At 42.0% G+C, this 18,969-nt stretch overlaps 1 protein-coding gene across 1 annotated transcript in view; it reads left to right on the forward strand.

Annotated features, from left to right (window-relative positions):
* Window positions 1-18,603, forward strand: part of LOC113407360 (N(G),N(G)-dimethylarginine dimethylaminohydrolase 1-like) — a 63,160-nt gene extending 44,557 nt beyond the window's left edge. Inside the window, exons 2-4 of the mRNA XM_029912383.1 lie at window positions 16,378-16,477; window positions 17,714-17,787; window positions 18,445-18,603. Of these exons, the coding sequence (XP_029768243.1) occupies window positions 16,378-16,477; window positions 17,714-17,787; window positions 18,445-18,603 (333 nt within the window). The remainder of the gene's footprint in view (window positions 1-16,377; window positions 16,478-17,713; window positions 17,788-18,444) is intronic.
* The last annotated feature ends 366 nt before the right edge of the window (window positions 18,604-18,969 follow it).

The raw sequence follows: 18,969 nt of genomic DNA on the forward strand, positions 1-18,969 counted from the left end.
AAGGGTTTTTCTTTTCCTCTCCTAATGACTGGAATATCTCAAACTGTTCCTTACATGGAGACCTTTCACACTGCACTTGCACAACTAACTGAACATACTTGACAATGATTGTTATTGCTCTTGAACGCATGTTTAATTTTTCTTTCACCATGTCATTCTGGCTGCATTTGTGATCACTTGCTGAAATGTACCTTGCAGCTGATGTCTTCTTTGACCTCTCTGAAACAAAGAGTTATATCACCTGGGACTGACTAGGTAAGCTAAAATAAATGTATAATTGAAATACAGGGAGGAACAGCTTCTCACTCTACTGGTGAAGAGACTTGCCCAAATACAAGCTTTGTAGGTGTAGCGAGAAAAACCCTTGTCTGATGAACCTGACTTTACTGTAAATAACCAATGAAATATGATCAATGGCTCTACTGCTGGAACTATTCTATTCTATGCAGGTTCTTCTACCACCTTCCCGCCATAGTATCTTCAAACACTTCTGGCATTCTTTTCAGAAATGATCAGAAAAACATTACACTTTGCTGAAAGGGAAAAGCCAGTGTTAGCTAACAAAACATATTGGAGGAATATGTTTTGTCATGCTCGTCTTCAGAATCGGTAACCTGTCTTTCATAGCTTATTAGAAACTCAGAAAAGATAATAACTTAGCATTAATTAGCTATTGTGAGCACGTAGGATATTCTTGAGTATTAATAAATGATTAAGCCATTACGTGACATTACTTATGAGTCACATTTTAAACGAGCCTTCAGTAACTTCAGTGGAAGTCTTGCTTAAGTTACAATGCTAACTGGGGGGTAGGTTTTTTTTCAAAGGCACAGTGGCAATGATTTTGAAAGTCAATAGGAATTAGGTGCCTAATTGCTATTTGTGACTTTTGAAAATCTCCCCTGGGGCTGGTTGTGTGTTTTTTCTATCTGGTATTAAGTTTTGGTTTTTGTTGTTTTTTATTTTCCTTTGCTGAATATTTTGATATTTGGCTCTATATAAGCAATCCCTCAGTTTGCAATAACAAATTATTTGATTATTTTCCTGTGACTATTTCTGATATTCTGTGATTAAGGAAATTACAGTGCATTTACTGTAAATCATCAAAATATAAGATTTTCAGATGTATTGAGTTGGAAGGTATTGGGCTGACTTGTAGTATGTATGGTCCATTAGAAAGATAGGACAACTTAAACTAAACCTGCCTTTGGTCTTATTTGACTTAGAGAGGGATTATGAAGCAGCTTGGTAGGTACACTGGATTTTGGCAGCTAGCAGGATTTATGGTAGATGTGAGCATAGGAGAAACAGCTAGCCAGAAATACACCACAGTTAATTATTTAAGCAGATACCTGAGATTTTCTTGCCTCTTTAAAACTGCTGGTAAACGGGTTGAAACCTCCAGTAGTGCTTTCAAACACCTCAGTGTGTTGGGAGCCTATTTAAGCAATATACTATAGATTTGTATAAAGTAAAAGTTGCTAACTCCAGTTGACAAATATTGCAGTTTGAAATGCTTTTCAGTGTTGCTTTAAAATTCATATTTGAGCCCTATTGTAGACTGGCAAAATGGCAGCATTGTATATGTACACAAAGAAGATCAGAGGCCAACAGTGGTCATCAAATGATTGACAATTAACGGGTACAAGGAATTTAATATAATTAAATATTTATAAAATAAAATAAATTTTAAAAAGCACTATTTAAGTCTTTATATTTTGGTAGAGTAAGTGAAGCTTTTTGGAGATTAGTGTGTTGAACCCAGATGAAGATTCAAACATGCCCAAACTTGCCTACTGGCAGGAAAAAAAAAAGGTTCTGTCTAGCCATGAATGCTAATGTTTACTGCTTGCTTCAGTATGTGAACCCCCTTCTGAAAACCATATAAAAACGAATATCCCTGTTGATCTCCAATCATTTTTAACTTGTCTAACATAGCTTTGCTTGGAAATATATTTGCACTTTTAAAAGACGTTAATTATAATCCTTGCCAAAGATCTTTCAGCTTCTTTAGAATAGGGTAGCTAGATTACTTTGGATTGAGTACGTCTTGAATGTGCTGTGTCAAGTTTTGAACAAATGGCACAAACAGTTGTACTGTACAGAGTGAAATCTGACAACTCTGTGTTAAAGGAAAGGAATGCTACTGCATGGTTTGATTGTGATCAACTTATCTTCAAGTGGGTTTATTAGCAATTTAATGGAATATTGGTTATTCAGGAGCAATAATAGCTCCAGTTGAAATGTCCATTCTGTTCTCTTTTCCCATACGCTTTGGAATGAGTAGAATGTGACAGTTGAGCTTTCAACAAGGTTCATGAATTTTAAATACTTTTCAGTTGCAAAATGGGGCACATGGCGTGTGGTCAATAGTGGAGAAGGAGCTGGCAGCCACTCTGGGTATTATGAGATATTGGGTGTCTCAAAGATAATGAATGGTTGGCTAATCCAGGTGCATTCTTGGCCCATCGTGCATATCCAGACAGAGTAGAATGTTTCTCTGTCCAACATTTAACAATTGATCATTTTGTAATTGTAAGCAGAAAAGTATTTAAAATGTTACTTTCTCAGCATGCTTTTATAAGATTTAAATTTCATGTCCTCTTTATCTGGCAGAATTTTTACTAGTATTTTGTAACAATCTCGTTATGCAAGCAAAACTTTTCTCTAGCTTTCTAACTTGATTCCTCTTTGGTACATCTTGGAAAAAATTTTTGCTTGTGGATTTAAATCTTAAACTTTTAAAAAGTGTTTGTTATTTTGTGAACATTATGCAACTGACTTAACAGTGTTCTCAAAATTGCCTCTGCTTCTTACTGGTTGAGATTTCAGCCTAACCTTTTGTACGGAGTACAGTAGATTTGTTACTGAACTCCACATTTTGTGGGAAATGGGTGTTTCTAAATAAGTGTTGGGAATTATTGGAGGGGAAGGGGGATTTGAAGTTGTTTGTTTGGGTTGCTGATAGTGAGTTATATTGAATTGCACTGCCGCACATCAGTTATATTTGGATCTTAACTTAAAAAAATAAAGGTGTGTAAAAGACATCCAGAATGTATGAGTAGCTGGTTTTGTTCTCTTTAGTGCATGGACAAGTCCAAATTAAGAATTATTCTCTTCATTTGCAGCAATAACGTTAAATCTGTTTAAATCCTCACCATCCTCTTGTGGTATGTTTCATGTGTCGTCATTCCACTGAATTTGCTCAAGGAATCTTGTTCATTGTAGCTGTAAAATGCAAGTACACCTCTACCCCGATATAACGCTGTCCTCGGAAGCCAAAAAATCTTACCGTGTTATAGGTGAAACCGCGTTATATCGAACTTGCTTTGATCCGCCGGAGCACGCAGCCGTGCAGTCCCCTTCCCGCCCCCTCCCCCGGAGCGCTGCTTTACCGCGTTATATCCGAATTCATGTTATATCAGGTCGCGTTATATCAGGGTAGAGGTGTCCTAAATGTATCATTTGAACAGAGCCCTGGATATAACATAATCATGTAGCCCCAAAATGTCTTTTTTTACAAAATGGTGAACGAATGGTCCCTTATACCACAATATCCATCGCACATGGTCACTTTGCAGCTGTTGCCAGCTCAGCCAGCAGCAGTCCTTCCTCAAGAGGGAAGAGGATTAAGTGGGTGTCCTATGCTGCTAACCTCTAAAAGGAGAGCGTTGGAAGCAGTGAGATCATTCTCAGATTCAGGTCACCAGTCCAGATCCTCTATAGCAAGCATGATCCCCATCCTGCCCTTCTCAGAAGGGTATATGTGGGAGGTGCGTCTGGTGAGTTTCACCAGACTGGGATGAGAGGGGCATGCGTTGGCTCCTAAGCTGAGCTGCTTTACTGAGGCTTAGTGTTTGCATGGCAGAAAGACATTGGGAGAATGTAGATACCACTTGGGGTGTAGCACTGGGAGACCTGGGAGTGGAGACTGCCACTTGGGCTCGTGAGAACCACCAGACTGGAGCACTTTTCTTGTGCAGCTCAGTAGCTCTGCCTGGCAGCCACATTTACCTCCCGTGGAGCTAATAAGCCTTGCAAAAGTGGAGCTCTGCCATGATGGAGCTTAGCATCTACCACTTTCTGCTACCCCCAGGTGTTTCTGTCCATCCTTCTCCCTGCTGGCTACGTTCTCCTTCAGTAGCTCCTCTACTCCATTGTTGCCCAGCTTTAGTGGGCAGCATGCGCTCTGTGAGTATGTGCATCAATTCACTTAACAGAGTCTCTTGTTACCAAGCCCTCATAGGCCACATGCACAGTCAGATCTCCACTTGGAGAGAGTACCAGGATATCCAGTGCCTATGACCATGCTTGTGCTATTAGAAATGGTCTTGGTTAAGCTCAGTGCATTTTGTGTTCTACTGAATGCATAGACCATATCTTCCTGCTGGATCAGATGGAACGTGCATTGTCCTTCTCAGAAAGGAAAGAGAGCACTTCTTGACCCTGATAAATGCTAGTGTTAGTGATGCTCTAAAGAAACAATGAACACACCAGCTGGCATTAGACTGCAGGTACTGGCACAAACCACAGGATACTAGATAGTTGTGGTTAGCACATCTGGGAGCTTGGACATGATGTATCAGGCTAGTACTATGGCTCAATGTAACCACCAGTTGTATGGGAGAACCTGGGACTGTGATTCCACTATACAGAGTGTGACGCTATGGGGTTCACCCAGGTCAGTAAGGGGTTCAGTTGATACTTGCCTTGCAACTCTGGGTCCCTTAAAAGCTATGCTGCTGAGGCTTACAGCCATGACACCAACAGCCAGCATACAAAGCATGCTGCTCACACTGCCCAGTTGGTTCTTTTAGTGTGACCTCAATAACCATTCCAGCCCCGAGTTGTTCCTTTTGTCCTATGTCCAAACGTCCTTCTGAGATAAATGGCTGTCCTTGATAGACCCAGGGGAGAGGTGTAGCTGAAACCGTCCCATTTCCCCCTCCAGTACAGAGATCCTTATAAAATAGGGCATCTATCCAAACCACTGCTAGTGGGTCCAGAAAAACAACCACTAGGGTTTTTCAAACACCCAAACTATTCTGTGTTGCCTGGTTTGTTTTGAAATGTCAATGAACCAAACATGGAACCTTTATCAGGAAGAGAGGGGAAACCCTTAATCTTCACACTGAGCAGATTCAGATAAAATGGGACCTGGATCAGACTCTTCCCCCCCCCCCACCCTCCCCCCCCCCCCCCCCCAGTATTTATTTTTGCAAAACCAGAATCCATCCTCCCTCAAACCCCTGTTTTGTCCATAACCACTTATTATAAATTTCACTCAGAGGCTTGCTGAAAGAACACTTTGTGAGCACAGTGCTAATGGCTCCAGAAAAAGTTGTCACCTCAGAGATACCGTAGCTTAACCTTTGCATGTTGTAAGTGTGACACTTGTCTTACAGAGCTGTAAATGGCAATACAAGGTGCAATGGAGTGGAGGATCAGGCCCAATAGTTCTAATCTACCACAGATGAGAATTAGATTTAGGGAGACAATGTAGTTTAATGGCTCTTAAACTGTATGTTCCCCTTGGCAGGGACTATGTTTTGTACAGGGCCAAACACACTGTCATCACTTAACAAATTACTGAGAGCTGAGGTCTGGTGTGGGAGATCTGCGGGTATTCCCAGCTCTGCTGCTGACATGCTGCGTGACCTTGTGTGACTCTCTAACCTCTGCCAAAGCGTAAAAATAGTAAACTGTGACTGTTTTCCTACATTGGCAGAGCTTTAAGCTTTTCTGATAGTGTGCTATAGAATTGAAAATAGTTCTCCCTATGATCATTGTGTAACAGTATTAATAATATTATAGTAATACTCCATATGCAGTCACCATGACTTTTGGGGTCCCAACACTCCCTCCCACAAGCTCCCTGTCATGGCCACTGTCTCTGCTGTCTGCAGCAGCAGCCCAAGCCCAAGGCTATTAATAGTTGTTCTTTACATTGCAAAGATTTATTATTTTATTTACATGACTCTTCCAAATATCCATGTGGCTAAGAGTGTCACTAGCATAATATTTTAACTGTCAAAACTGTGGCCACCATGAATTTGCTGGGGCCACGTGCACAGCCACAGCAAAAATTCATTTGAGAAGCAGTAACATCTGTCACTGTGCACTTTCGGTGTGAGGAGCCCGTGAGGAACCTCTCTTCAGCACTGGTTTGTTTTGACACCATAGGCTTTTTTGCAGAGGCAGGAAAACTTCAGTAGTTTTTCCCCAGCAGTTCTGCAGCAGTAGATTCTTGCCAAAGTATTCTTCAAAGATAACATTATCTATCTGCAGAGTGGTACTTCAGAGCTTAAGTGGTGCCTAACCCTTGGGCTGGCCGCTCTGTAAAAGGATGAATTTCACCCCAAGTGCAAAGTAATCCTCCTATACACAGGGGTGGCTCACTAAATAAAGTTCAGATCTGGATCCAAATTTCTCCTAGAACGTTGAGAAAGTGGGTTTGGGTTCAGGCCCATCTCACAACTGATTATTATTTATTCTCTTCGTTGGATTTTCAAAAATAGTACCAGTGACCATTTCCCTCCTCCTTTCAATTCCTCACTTCTCTTCTTATTTTGAAAAGATTTGTTTGAACATGGCTAGAAAACAGAATCCCAATAAATAACTTGTAAAGAAATGGCATCCATTTAAAGTACTTTAAATGTGAATGTAAAGAAGCAAGGGATCTGTATATATCAGTTACAGTAATTGATAAAGCCCATCTATCTGGAGTGTAATGGGTTCCATTTTTAAAGTGCAGGGGGTGAGGAAATTAGATTTTGATAAATGTCAGACATGTTTATTGTCCTTTTTCCTTGAAACTGAGCTGGCTGAAGTCCACTGTCTCTCAACCAGATTTATTATGGATTAGATACATTCCATCTCACAGTAGGAATGTGCTTATTAGAAAAAAAATCACTACACAAAGCATAAAAGCTTTAACATTCAGCCACTTGATGTACTAATCGGTACAGTTCTAAAAGCCTAGTATTGTATTACATCAAATCTAAAGCTGAGGTTACATAATGACACAGAAAACTTGAAAATGATAAAGATGAGTGGTGTTTGGTTTTTTTAATTTTTTGTTTTGCTTGTCAAAATTCAGGTTGGACTGTATCTGAGGTCATAGCCTTCATGGAAGGGAGATGGGTTGAGGAAAGTCAGCCTTTCCTCTTGGGTAGTATGGTGAAAGCAAGCATACTGTTTTATATTGAATATGCTTGTATTTATTATTGAATTCATTTCCACAAATGTTTGTGCATTTCAGTATTGTCTTATAAAGAGGACTTTGTCCAGCAAACTTCTATTCAGCTCTATCCTGGAGTAAAGAGAATTTTTGGTGCTTTATTTGTAAAACAAAGTTTGACCTGTAACTTTTGCTTTCATCTATTAAATTCTAGAACTATTCTGTGGTGAAAATTTTGCATTTCAGAAAAACACAACTCTGATTTAAAAATAGAAACCAAAACTGTTTTGGAGTGGGAGATTAAGGGCAAAGCATCATCATACTGCATCTTTGCCATTTGTTTGTTTTTTGCTGTTGAGAACTAATGAAGGACAGATAACATGTTTGTTACAGATTCCATCTGATCTGTAACAGCCCTGCTCTTCTTGTGTAGGAGCTCTCTTGAGACATGACTAATCCATCATGATTTGGGGATGGTTTTATGACTAAATGCACTGGGTCCCAGGCTGAGACCGCAATACTTACCACTTATTGGATAGCTAAACATCACCACAGGTGGTACCTTTGGCTGAAAAACCAAAGACTCAGTGAGCATGAAAACTTCTAGGTCAGGGTTCACATGCATGGGCATCACAGCATGAAGATGCTTTCAGAGTTACCGTGGGGCTACAAAGAGGATTTTAGTTTCCAGGGCTGTCAATTTTGGCATCTTTCCTGAGCATTACATTCGCTCGTGAAAAGCATGCATGTCTGATGTGCAGTGAAAATCTTGTTTATTATACTCAATACACTGGAGAAACTGTTCAAGATTATTTAATCCATTGAGAATACTGTTCTGATCATGTTAATGTAAGCCTGGGTTATTTTACCACACATGAAATTCCTCTTGGGAACCTGACTTTTCAGGAATATGTTCAATGAAAAATGTTGATGCTTCTGGTTACCAATTTCACCCCTTTTCCCCTCATTCTTTCATGTTTTCAGTTTTTGTTTTACCACTCTCTTGATTTCTGACTCTGTATTGAATGCATTATATGGATATTTTGGTGTTAGTCAAGACAGTGAACAGTAATTTGGGACATGTTTGGCATGTTATCCGGGAGATGGATGTGGCAAGATATTCCTGTGTAACTTGTCATGTTCCAGGTGTATGTGGGCCATCAGTTCATGAGCAGTACTTCAAATATAGAGATGACTATATAGGACTTTTGATACTGGATGTTTAGAAACCTAAAAAGTGTATTTAAAAATAGCCATCAGCTTATATATTAACACCTGTCATGGGGAAAAGATCCAGATGGATAAAATGTCTATAGGGCAATAATGGCTTTTAAGAGCTCTGCAAATACAAAACGAGCCAAGCTGGTACCAAACGGTCACGTAGAAAAAACATCTTGGGCATATACCGCTGGAGGCTGGAACAATCATGAGGAAAATGAAATATGCTAGCTTTCTACTGTTTCAGCTTCTAGTTCTAATTTTTTTTAATGTCCAAGCAGCTGTCTCTCTAAACTAAATTAAGACACCTGGCACAGTGCCTCTGCCATAGCCTGATTGTTAAATTGTAATCAGCATGTGGTAATTAAAATGTACATCTGGCTCAAGTAGCAGACTGAGAGTCAGTATTTACATTCAGATATTCTGATTAGCTAGGAGCTTTATTTAATAGCACCCTAGTGCAAACTGGCCTGACCATTCTTACCTGCACAGGGGGTTCAAACTGTAACTCCCTCCCCCGCCCATTCTCTACCTGTGGAGGTTGCACTCAAGGGAAAGGCCTATGGTGTTCTCCAGGCATCTCACTTGGGAAAGGCAGCCTTCAATTACAATTGGGGCACAATAGGAGCATCACTTAGGAATGAGTTGAGTCGATGCATCCTCCAGATGTCTTGGCTATGCCTGCTTCCCAACCATCACTAGCCATTCCTGTGGCAGTGCTTTCTGGCTCTGAATCACCTGCTTAATACTTGTAGGTTCCTTACATCACTGTGGTATCTTGAGTACTCTAATCACAGAAATATCTTTTCCTGGCATCTGGCTTCAGGCCCTGCTGCCTGGCTCTGTTTCTCCTTCTCCAGTTAATGAAATGTCACTCTGAGTTTCTTTCCTCAATAATCCTTCCCTTTGGGGAATCTGGTTTAGTTACCAAGTTAGAAGAACAGATCTTCCATCCAGTCTTCCTAGCTGGCTCTCAGCTCTTGGTGCAGAGTTCTTAGACCTGTCTTTACTGAGGCTTTCCTTCTAACAAGTTTGCTGGCCCTCCAACCTTCTTAGCTGACTCTTGCTTCCTGCAAGCTTGGCCTCCCCAGGCCCTCTGCCCCGGAACTACTGAGAATCATTATGTGGAGCAACTTAGACAACTTGCTGCTTCCTGGAGTTTCCCCTTAATGCCCATGCCCGGTCCCTTATTTCTCAACAGGTCTGGTTCTGAGTCATATGCTCTGTCTGTCATGTGACCCTTTGTGACTGAAAGCAGCACGGATTCACACACTACACACCATTGTAATAATCTTTGTACAAAATATGCCATGTGAGGTATCATTTGAAAACTAATAACTTGCTGGTAAATAATATCATGGTGAAATGTAGGTAGCAATATGATATGTAAAGTTATGAAATCCCCCGTATGCTGACATTGGCACATGTTCAACACCACACAGCCCTGACTAGGCAAAAGGTGTTTAAAAAGTCTATCCTAAACAAAGGAATGTGTGTGCGCCTCAATTTACATATAAGTAGTAAACAGGATCCTCGAAACCGCAAAGGGGAGGGAAATGGCAGGAGACAAGGCAAATCTGCATTTCAGCAAACACAGGTGAAAAGAGAGCATGGAGCCACCTTCATCACCTCCAGGTCGCAATTTTTACTGTTTGAATAAACTTTGATTTGAGGAGTAACCGTCCGAAGAATCGCTTTAAAGGGTGATTGGGTTATAAAAGTGAGGGGAAAATATACCCCCGATCTCTCTCTCTCTCTCTCTCTCTCTCTCTCTCTCTCACACACTCACACACACACACACACCCCTCTTTGACTTTTGGGGGAGATCCTGACCTGAGAAGTTGGTCAACCATGTTGCTGGAAACATGTGGTACACATTTTACCTTGAACAACTCTAGCCTGTTAAGTTTTAAGCTACTAGAAGGTGTTTTATCTTTTTTTCTTGTAACCATTTCTGACTTTAGTGCCTGATACTTCAATACACTTAAAATCCTATCTTCTTTTGTTAATAAACTTGTTTTATTTTTTAATCTAAACAAATCCAGTGTTTAGACTGACCTGTTGGTAACTCCAGTTACAGTAGCAGACTGTTGAATATTGACTCCTTACAGGAGCTGGGCAGTGCAGAACATGTGTTTGGGGAAAATTCTGGGCTTGGAGCATGTTGGGGTCACTCTACAAGTAGTAACCAAGGCTGGTGGAAGCCAGAGTGTGGCTGGTATGTTGCTGACAGGCTGCTGGGGTCAGAGCAGTAGGACCAGGGCTGCAGCTACACACAGACACTCAGGGTGTGACCTGCATGCTGTTTGTGAGTGGCCCAGGTTGGGAGGTACAACAGCAGAGCATTGTGAGGCACTCACGGTTGCAGGGCAGGTGGTGACACAACCCTTCACTGGTCTGGATTGCACCCCAGAATGTGATACGCTTGTACATATTCTCTCTATCTGAGGAGGTGGGTTAAACATAGCACAGGTGAGGCTGAAACCCAGTCTCCTTAAATGGCTAGTTCACCTTGTGACAGTCTTGGACAGAGATGGAGTGGACCCAGCACATGAAGGTCATCTTATCACTTGAAAAGGCCTAATATATGTATCTGGATGTTGCTTACTAATCCTCTTCTTCTACAATAGGGCCCTTCAGAATAGGCCTAACAACAAAAGGCAAAAAACAAACAAAAACCTGTCATTAACTTGCATGGATCTGGATTCCACACAAGACACTTTTTTGCAAAAATGTGGAAATCTGTATCCAACACTCAACCACCACAAGTCTGGAATTTGTCTTCAGATCACTCTAACATGTAGAAAGATGGTGAAATTTATTATTTGTATTGGTAGTGTCTTTGCTTGAGTTGATGTGTAGTGACAGCTCTGGATCTATGCAATCTGTGGTAACATTTGCCTCTGCTACCACATTCAACACTTTCTGCCAATCACACAGATTGCTAATTATCTGATTATGTAATTTCTTGCCTGCAGTCCTGTCTGATTCTGGTGCCAGCAGGCTTCAACAGGTATAGAGTTCCTTAATTGCCTGCTACTGCTCTGTTCTTGGAAAGTTTCCCTTTGACTCCACCTCCTGCCTCTCTGGATTAATAGGAGTGGTCTCCAGAACCCCAGATTTGATTGATTGATTGATTTAGGCAGGGAGGAGCAGTTAACCATAATTTTTCAGGGATGAAATACAGAAGGCTGCTCTGCAGGGCCCAAGATATGTGGACATGGTTATGGGTGAAAGCAGATATGTGCCGCCTCCTACTTTTGCACTGAGCCCTATGAAAGATAGAGGTGGCCCTATTTGTATGTGAAAGTTGTTTAAAAAAACAAACAAACAAAAAAAACCCCAAGATTCAATATTGTATTGGGGGGAGGGGGGGAGGAGAACAGGACAGAGACCCCTTCTTTTGTGAAGTTCCCATTAACAGAACTATGTCTTGCCTCTCAATTTTGCTTGTTACTGTAGAACAGAGGCAGCCAAAATGCATGGCTGCTTGCCATGGCAAAAAGCACTGAAAACAGAACTAGCCCTGAAACAGCCCAAGAGAGAAGCTTGAAGACCTGCTGCATTTGTGTAGGAATGGAAGAGAATGTGTGGAGGAATATGGTCAAAGATATAGGGAGTGGTGTAATGACCCAGAAGAAAGGAAACCAGCAAGAAATGGTAGCAGAGGAGAAGAACAAGGACAGAAAAACCTTGGGGTGTAGGAACTTGGGAGTGGAGAATGAAGGAAAGGAGAGGTACCAAAGAAATGAGAGGGTGAAAGGGGGCTGGATACTTTGGGGGGGGGAGGGAGAAGGACACCTGTTCCAGGATGTAGCAGAATTTGGTGACCGACAGACCTTGATGCTCTTATGGAACCCACTTTGTTCAATTTCCAGAATGAATACTGCTTTGAGAGTGTCTGTGCCCCGCCCCAGTTCAGCAAGGCCAGTGTCTCCATGTAGAAACTTGATAGTTTTTTGTTTTTGTTTTTGTTTTTTTGTTAATTACAGTTTTGGAAGTTAATTGACACAGCAGACTAATGATAAATGTGTAACTACAGAACAGGCTGTGGGGGTGGGAGGATGGGAAGTTCAGCGTCCTGCCTTCTGTAATCCCATGCTATGTGTATATTTAATCCCTCTCCCTGCCTGTGACTTGAGTTCTTGTGTGCTTCTATTCTTGTGCCAGGGTAGCATTGCACCGAGTCACGAGTTACTTGGTCTGTTTCATTCTAGCTTATGTTCCAAGTCCGTATGGTGTTATATTGGGTATCTTAAATAATGCCACACCTGCTGTTTCACCTATAGCAAGCTTCTCCTTCATTTGTGCCCCGTTCCCCTTCTGCACATAGTGCCTACACGGAAAAGACTTCCATGCTGTAGAGGCAAAGGAAGAAATTCAGTATCAATCTGTAGTATATGGCCATTGTAGCAGTGTGCATGAAAGTTATTAAACAAATTACAGTCCTTGCACAATAGCCAAATTTTGAACGTTGACCCACCTGTTTTACATTTATTTTAAAAATACCACAAGGATCCAACCCTCTCTTTATATTTAAAAGTCCTAGAAGACCGAGGAATATTAAGCACTGTGTTTGAAGCAGGTACACATCTATTGCGGGGCGACATCTAACCGGCACAGTGCCTCCTGCTGGTTGTCTTGGGAATTAGCTCTTCCAGCCCGGAGTCCCCTCTGAAGGCCGGTGTCTCTCCTGCCGCTGACCCCATGTCCCTCCCGGACCCCGGTGCCCCTTTATTTTGGGGAGCTGCCCCCAGCAGCAACCCACAATCTGGGTCTCCCCAGCTAGTGGAATCCCCAACCCTCTATCCCCACCTTGCCTCAGTGGCTACTGCCAGTCACCATCTAGCCCCTGCTCCCTGGGGCAGACTGCAGTCTGTAAACCACTCATCATCGGCAAGGGGGGTTAGGACCTGCTGCCTTTGCCTATCTTTGGGCTGCCCCTCTGCAGCCCTAGTACCTATTTGGCCCTTTTAGCAGGGCCTGCAGCCTGGGGTTTTTCTTGGCTGGAGCTCCCCAGCTCCCTCTGCCCTTCCCCAGCACTGCTCCATCTCAGGTACCCTTCTCAGCTCCCAGGCAGCCAGGTCCGTCTCTCTCAAAAGCTAGAGAGAGAGTGTGTCTTGCTTCTGGCCTACTGCCCTCTTATAAGGGCCAGCTGGGCCCTGATTAAGCTGGCCACAGCTGTGGCTGCTTTCCCCATCAGCCTACCTTTTTCCCATCTGCGGCCCTCTCCAGGGCTGTTTTAACCCCTTCAGGGCCGGAGCGGGGTGACCACCCTGCTACAACGTCTCACACTAAATCTTAAACCAGCTAAACAAAAAAAACCACTGATCCTGGCTGGAGACCTTTTTAAGTGCAGCGTTTCAGCCTGAAGTATCTCTGAGGTTAATCTGAAGATCGATCAGAATAGATGTCTTAATGTGTGCACAAGACAAATTCCAGCTTCTGGATCTCAGTCTTCCAGCCCTAAGTGCATGGAACTCCCAGTAAACTCAATAGAGTTCCATGTGGAGAGGTTCTCAGTCCTTTATCTCTAAAAGGCCAGTAGGCCCAATTCTCTGTTACAATACAGGTCTGGTGGCACAGTGTGGCCACAAATCCATCATAACTGGCTTCCCCCACCCCCAAATATAGGGAGAATCCCTGTTTGCTGTAGAGCAGCTCTATGCCACTCTTACGTCACAGCCCTGATGTAAGGATAATGGTCAGGGAAGAGTGGGTGTGGCTGAAGCACCTCTGCCCTCTGGCTATTCCCAGCTGCCAAAACAGCCCATTTGGGGCAAGGGTAGCTTGAACACAGGTTACAGCAGCACTGAGGCTGCTGTAACTTACATGAGGGATCACCCCTCTGCCTTGGATCCTGTGCTGATTGCAGCTTGGCAGGACCCAAGAAAAGGGGCCAGTGTGTTACCTAATGTCACATGATACTGGAGGAATGTAACTAGATGTAAGTTTTGAATAGCCAGTACATTTGAACTGCATGGGAATTAGAGGTCTTCTTCTTAGATGTAGGTCCAACAGCTTGTTTCACACAAGCTTTCGAAAAAATATGAGATTGTATTTACTGTATTCTAGTATTTGTTTTCTGTAAAGTTCTTGAAATTGTGAGACTATCCGATTTGCAAAAATGGAGAGACAAGGTGGGTGAGGTAATATATTTTCTATCTTTTATCACCCATCTTGCCTCTCTAATATCCTGGGACCAATACAGTTTCAGCAACACTGCAAAAACAGAGCATTTCCTTATTTTTATTCAATTGTAACTCAGCAAACTGAGTCTGCTGGGTTTGTTATAGTTTGCCGAGCATACTTGAAATGTTGTTGTTCAGCATGACTACTTACTGCCTTCTCATAATCACTCTGTTTAATTTAAATATTGCACATTCCTGTTCTCTTCTGTTCGTGTTATATGTGTGTGTCAGCCATGTTGGAACTCTCTCATTTCTTTTAAAAATGTTTAAGTTGCCATATTACGCAGATCCAGGACCTAAATGAAACAGAGAACTTCATGACACTCTCAGTGTATCTTCCACATTTCCTAATGGCTGGTAACTTGCTCTAGTGTAATATAAAGAACTGGCTATATAGTGTAATATAAGGAACTGTTGAAGAGGATCAGAACTTTGTGCACTTTGTGGAATAACTCCTTATTTCTATTAGCTGCAGTTCCTGTAGTATGTTATCAACCCTATCTACACCTTTTATGGATGTTTCACTTATAAGCTTCTTTTGGCACAGGCGGCACAAAGGGGATGGATGGCTGTAGCTGGGCAATGGATATCCTGGCTGTAGTATAGTTGGTGATAGCCTATATGTAGGATAGCTGGCTGTAGTACAATCAGTGGAGATGGCTTCAATACCAGCCACTCCTGCCTCCTACTCCAACACAGGGAGAATGTTTGGGGAAGAAGGAACTTGTCAAGGGCATGATGGAGCAGATCTCTACTATACTGGCCCTCCGCTGGCATAAAGTGCTTTGCACCAGTGTTGTAAGTTAGAGCGGTCTCTCGGCTACTCTGAGCTTGGAGCTGGTCTGGAACAGGCTTGGGGAAACCATAACTAGATTTCTGACACCTCCACTCCATGCTTCCCCCATCATTAAGCAGCACTCAGACCCAGGGAAGAACTGAGCCCACAATGTACAGAAATACAAAGAGCTCATTAACGCAAGGCAATAGACATCAATAATCAGTAAAGATGCAGATACTTAAAAAAACTAAATTGATTGATTTGTATGTTTCCCCTTCGTGGATAGAGGCCAAGTCAGAATCTCCACCTCCATGGATGATAGACAAGAAAACCTTGTGACTAGGAGGTGCAGAAGTAGACAATGCCATCTCTCTGCCATCGCTCTTTCACTCAAGGCCACAGGAAACAGTTTTGTGTAGCATTGAGGGATTAGCACAGGAGAGGGACTGGGGCTGACATGCATAGTGGGCACGTTCTAATCCTTCATGGTGTCTGCATGAAAGATAGTGACTCTCGCTACTCACTTCCACACATATCCCCTCCATCAAGGCCGGCTTTAGGCCGATTCCCCCGATTCCCTGGAATCGGGCCCCACACCGAAGAGGGCCCGTGCCTTACTCACCCAGCGGCGGTCTGTTCCGGGTCTTCGGCGGCTGGGGGTCCACTCCGGGTCCTCGTCGGCATTTTGGCGGCGGGGGGTACTTCAGTGCCGCGGAAGACATGGAGTGGACCCCCCGCCGCCGAAGACCCAGACCGCCGCTGGGTATTCGAATCGGGCCCCGCAGGTCCTAAAGCCGTCCCTGCCCTCCATGCTTTGGAGCCCCCTAAAGGGATTCTGGGATTGGAGATTGGCAGGACCTTCTGGGATGGAGGACATTTGCTTTCTGTTTTACTAACAGTTACCTGACTCCCTCTTTTTTTATTTAAACTAATGCCTATTGTGATTTGATTAATTGATGTTTTTAATGGTGGGACCTAAATGAGACTCTAAACTACTTCCTTTTAAACAGGTTGATGCAATGAAGAGAGCACTAGAAAGTCTTAACCTCAACATTGTAGAGATGACAGATGAAAATGCAACCTTAGATGGTGGAGATGTCTTATTTACAGGTACAGTATTAAAGTGAATTTGTTCTTTTTTTCTGGACTGCACAGAGAATTTAACACTATCTGGTCTCTATTAATAAAATACTTTATACTAGTGTAAAGATTTGATTAGGTCATTGCTTACCAAATGGCAGCACAGCACTTTAGTTTGAGAGATGTCTTTTGAATGCAAAACTTCCTGACTAATGCAGAATAATGGAAGTAGCAGTAGACACAATACAAATCGTGTATTTAAGCCTTAAATCACCTAGCTTGTAAAGTATTACTTAGCAATAAAGAAATGCTTTCAGCAGTCAAGTTATTTCCATCATTGCATAGTTTTTGTTACTGGCAGCCATGTTTGCACAGACCTGTTTGCGGGAATCATAAAAGCTTGATTCAGACGTAATTGTGGTTAGTTCTTTGCGTAAACACTGGATAGTGCATTTGTAGTTTATGGGGAAAATAGACTTGCTTGCAAGATGTCACGTGGAAGAGAAGTGGATTTGCGACTCAAGTTTTTTGCATGAACAAATTCAAAGGGGAAGATACCGATGCTGATTTTTACATAGTTAAACCCATTATGCATTTTCTCACATTGACTGGGTATACATTTGCCCCTTGCCTGAGATAAATGAGGCTGTTTATTTTGATCACCATCACAATAGGCAGGTTGCTTGCCTTACTCACAAAGGGAACAAGATTGTTTCAGACTAAGCAAACCAAAAAAATAAGGCATTTCTACTATGTTACAGATCCCAGTATCTGTTTCCCTAGCACCTTGAAGATAGCTGTGTCTTTATTACTGAGGTTTAAAATCCAAGAATGGGAGAAATCTCGGAAGAGGAACAGAAGGTCAATCGGTGACTTACTAATCCATCCCAGCTGTTCTGTCCATTTATCCTATGACCATTGCAAAGTTTTAAAGGAAAGGGAGCTGTTTGTGTATAATTTACAGTGATTATCCTTCACCAGAAGAAGAATTTAATTAGAATCAACTTCCAATTGCAAGTTGCATTTTTTTAAAAGCTACATTTCTAGTTAGTTTTGTTACTAGACTTTTTTAGCCACAGTTAAGTCTCATATTGATAATTGTGAAGGACTTTATATTACAACATCTCCATCTCAAATTTGGCCTAATTTTAAAATGTATGTGTTCTGATTATTAGATATGGTTCGTGTCCATGTATTTTTCAGCCATTCAAATAAAAAAAATCATTAATTTTGTCTTTACTATTCTTTGCAATCTCTTCATTTCAGGCAGGGAATTTTTTGTGGGTCTGTCAAAACGGACAAATCAACGTGGTGCAGAAATTCTGGCTGACACATTTAAGGTTTGTACACTTGTTCTGCAATAAGACATTCTGCTTTCTGTGGCACAGACAAAGGGGTTAAACTACAGCCCACTGAACTAAATACATTAGCCAAAATGTTCAGAAATGGGTATATAAAGTCAGGCTCCTCTCTATTTAGATTCCTGGGTAGTGGCCTGAATTACAAAAAGGCAGAGAAGCCAACAGATCCATCAAAGTCACAGATCTTCAAAAGGGGACAAAGGAAATGTGGAGTCAAGTCAGTTCTGAGGGACTAATACTGTAAGTAGGGCAGTGCCAGGTCACTACTACTTGCTACTATCTTAGGCCTCCCATTCCTCTTCTAGAGAAGCTCAGCAATATGCATGAACGTGTTCTCACTTGAGTTCCTGACGGGTTTTTATAGAAGTAATTTTTAAACATTTAACAGATTTATTTTCAGGTGCACAAGTAGTGAAAACTGCAGTAGTTCTGTATTTTTCCTTGATGCACAAAGCAAGCCAAGACAGCCCAAAGGGGCGTGTCACAGTCATAGTTGACTGTAGCCAGTTTACCTCAGGACATGCAGATGAGTTAACTTGCAGAGGAGCTAAAATGTGTCATTGAATTACTCAGTGCAAATATGGAACTGGTACTGATTTAAAGTATTTACTGTGCACCTTCTTCATTTCTACATAGGATTATGCTGTCTCCACAGTCCCTGTTTATGACACTTTGCATCTGAAGAGTTTTTGTAGTATGGCTGGACCAAACCTGATTGCCATTGGTTCGACTGAAGCTGCGCAAAAAGCCCTCAAGGTAAAATGCATAGGAAAATTACGTGAGATAGGTGACTAATTTTACTTTTATCTTAAGACAAGAACACCTGAGTTTAAAATAGATGTAATGTCAGTACAAGAGGGAAATAAATACACCTCAGAGAATCCCACAAGTGCAGGGAATATTATTCATTAATTGTGTAGGGAAAGTTTTATGCTAATCTAGTTTTAATTATCTAAAATAGCTTCCAGAGTTACTACAAGCTTGTACCTGATGATGTGAGGGGATGTTTTGTTCGTTTGTTGCATGGGATGGGGAATAGGTGGAAATGAAGGTTGAGACTTAAGCAGGGAAAGAGTTGTCTAGGTTCATTAATTTTGAATTCTTATCTCTTGATGCATAACATTCAGTGAAAGGATTTGAGGAAGGAGTGAACATGGTCAG

This window comes from Terrapene carolina, unplaced genomic scaffold (genome assembly GCF_002925995.2).
Source record: "Terrapene carolina triunguis isolate 2854851 unplaced genomic scaffold, T_m_triunguis-2.0 Scaffold211, whole genome shotgun sequence".
NCBI classification, from domain to species: domain Eukaryota; kingdom Metazoa; phylum Chordata; order Testudines; family Emydidae; genus Terrapene; species Terrapene triunguis.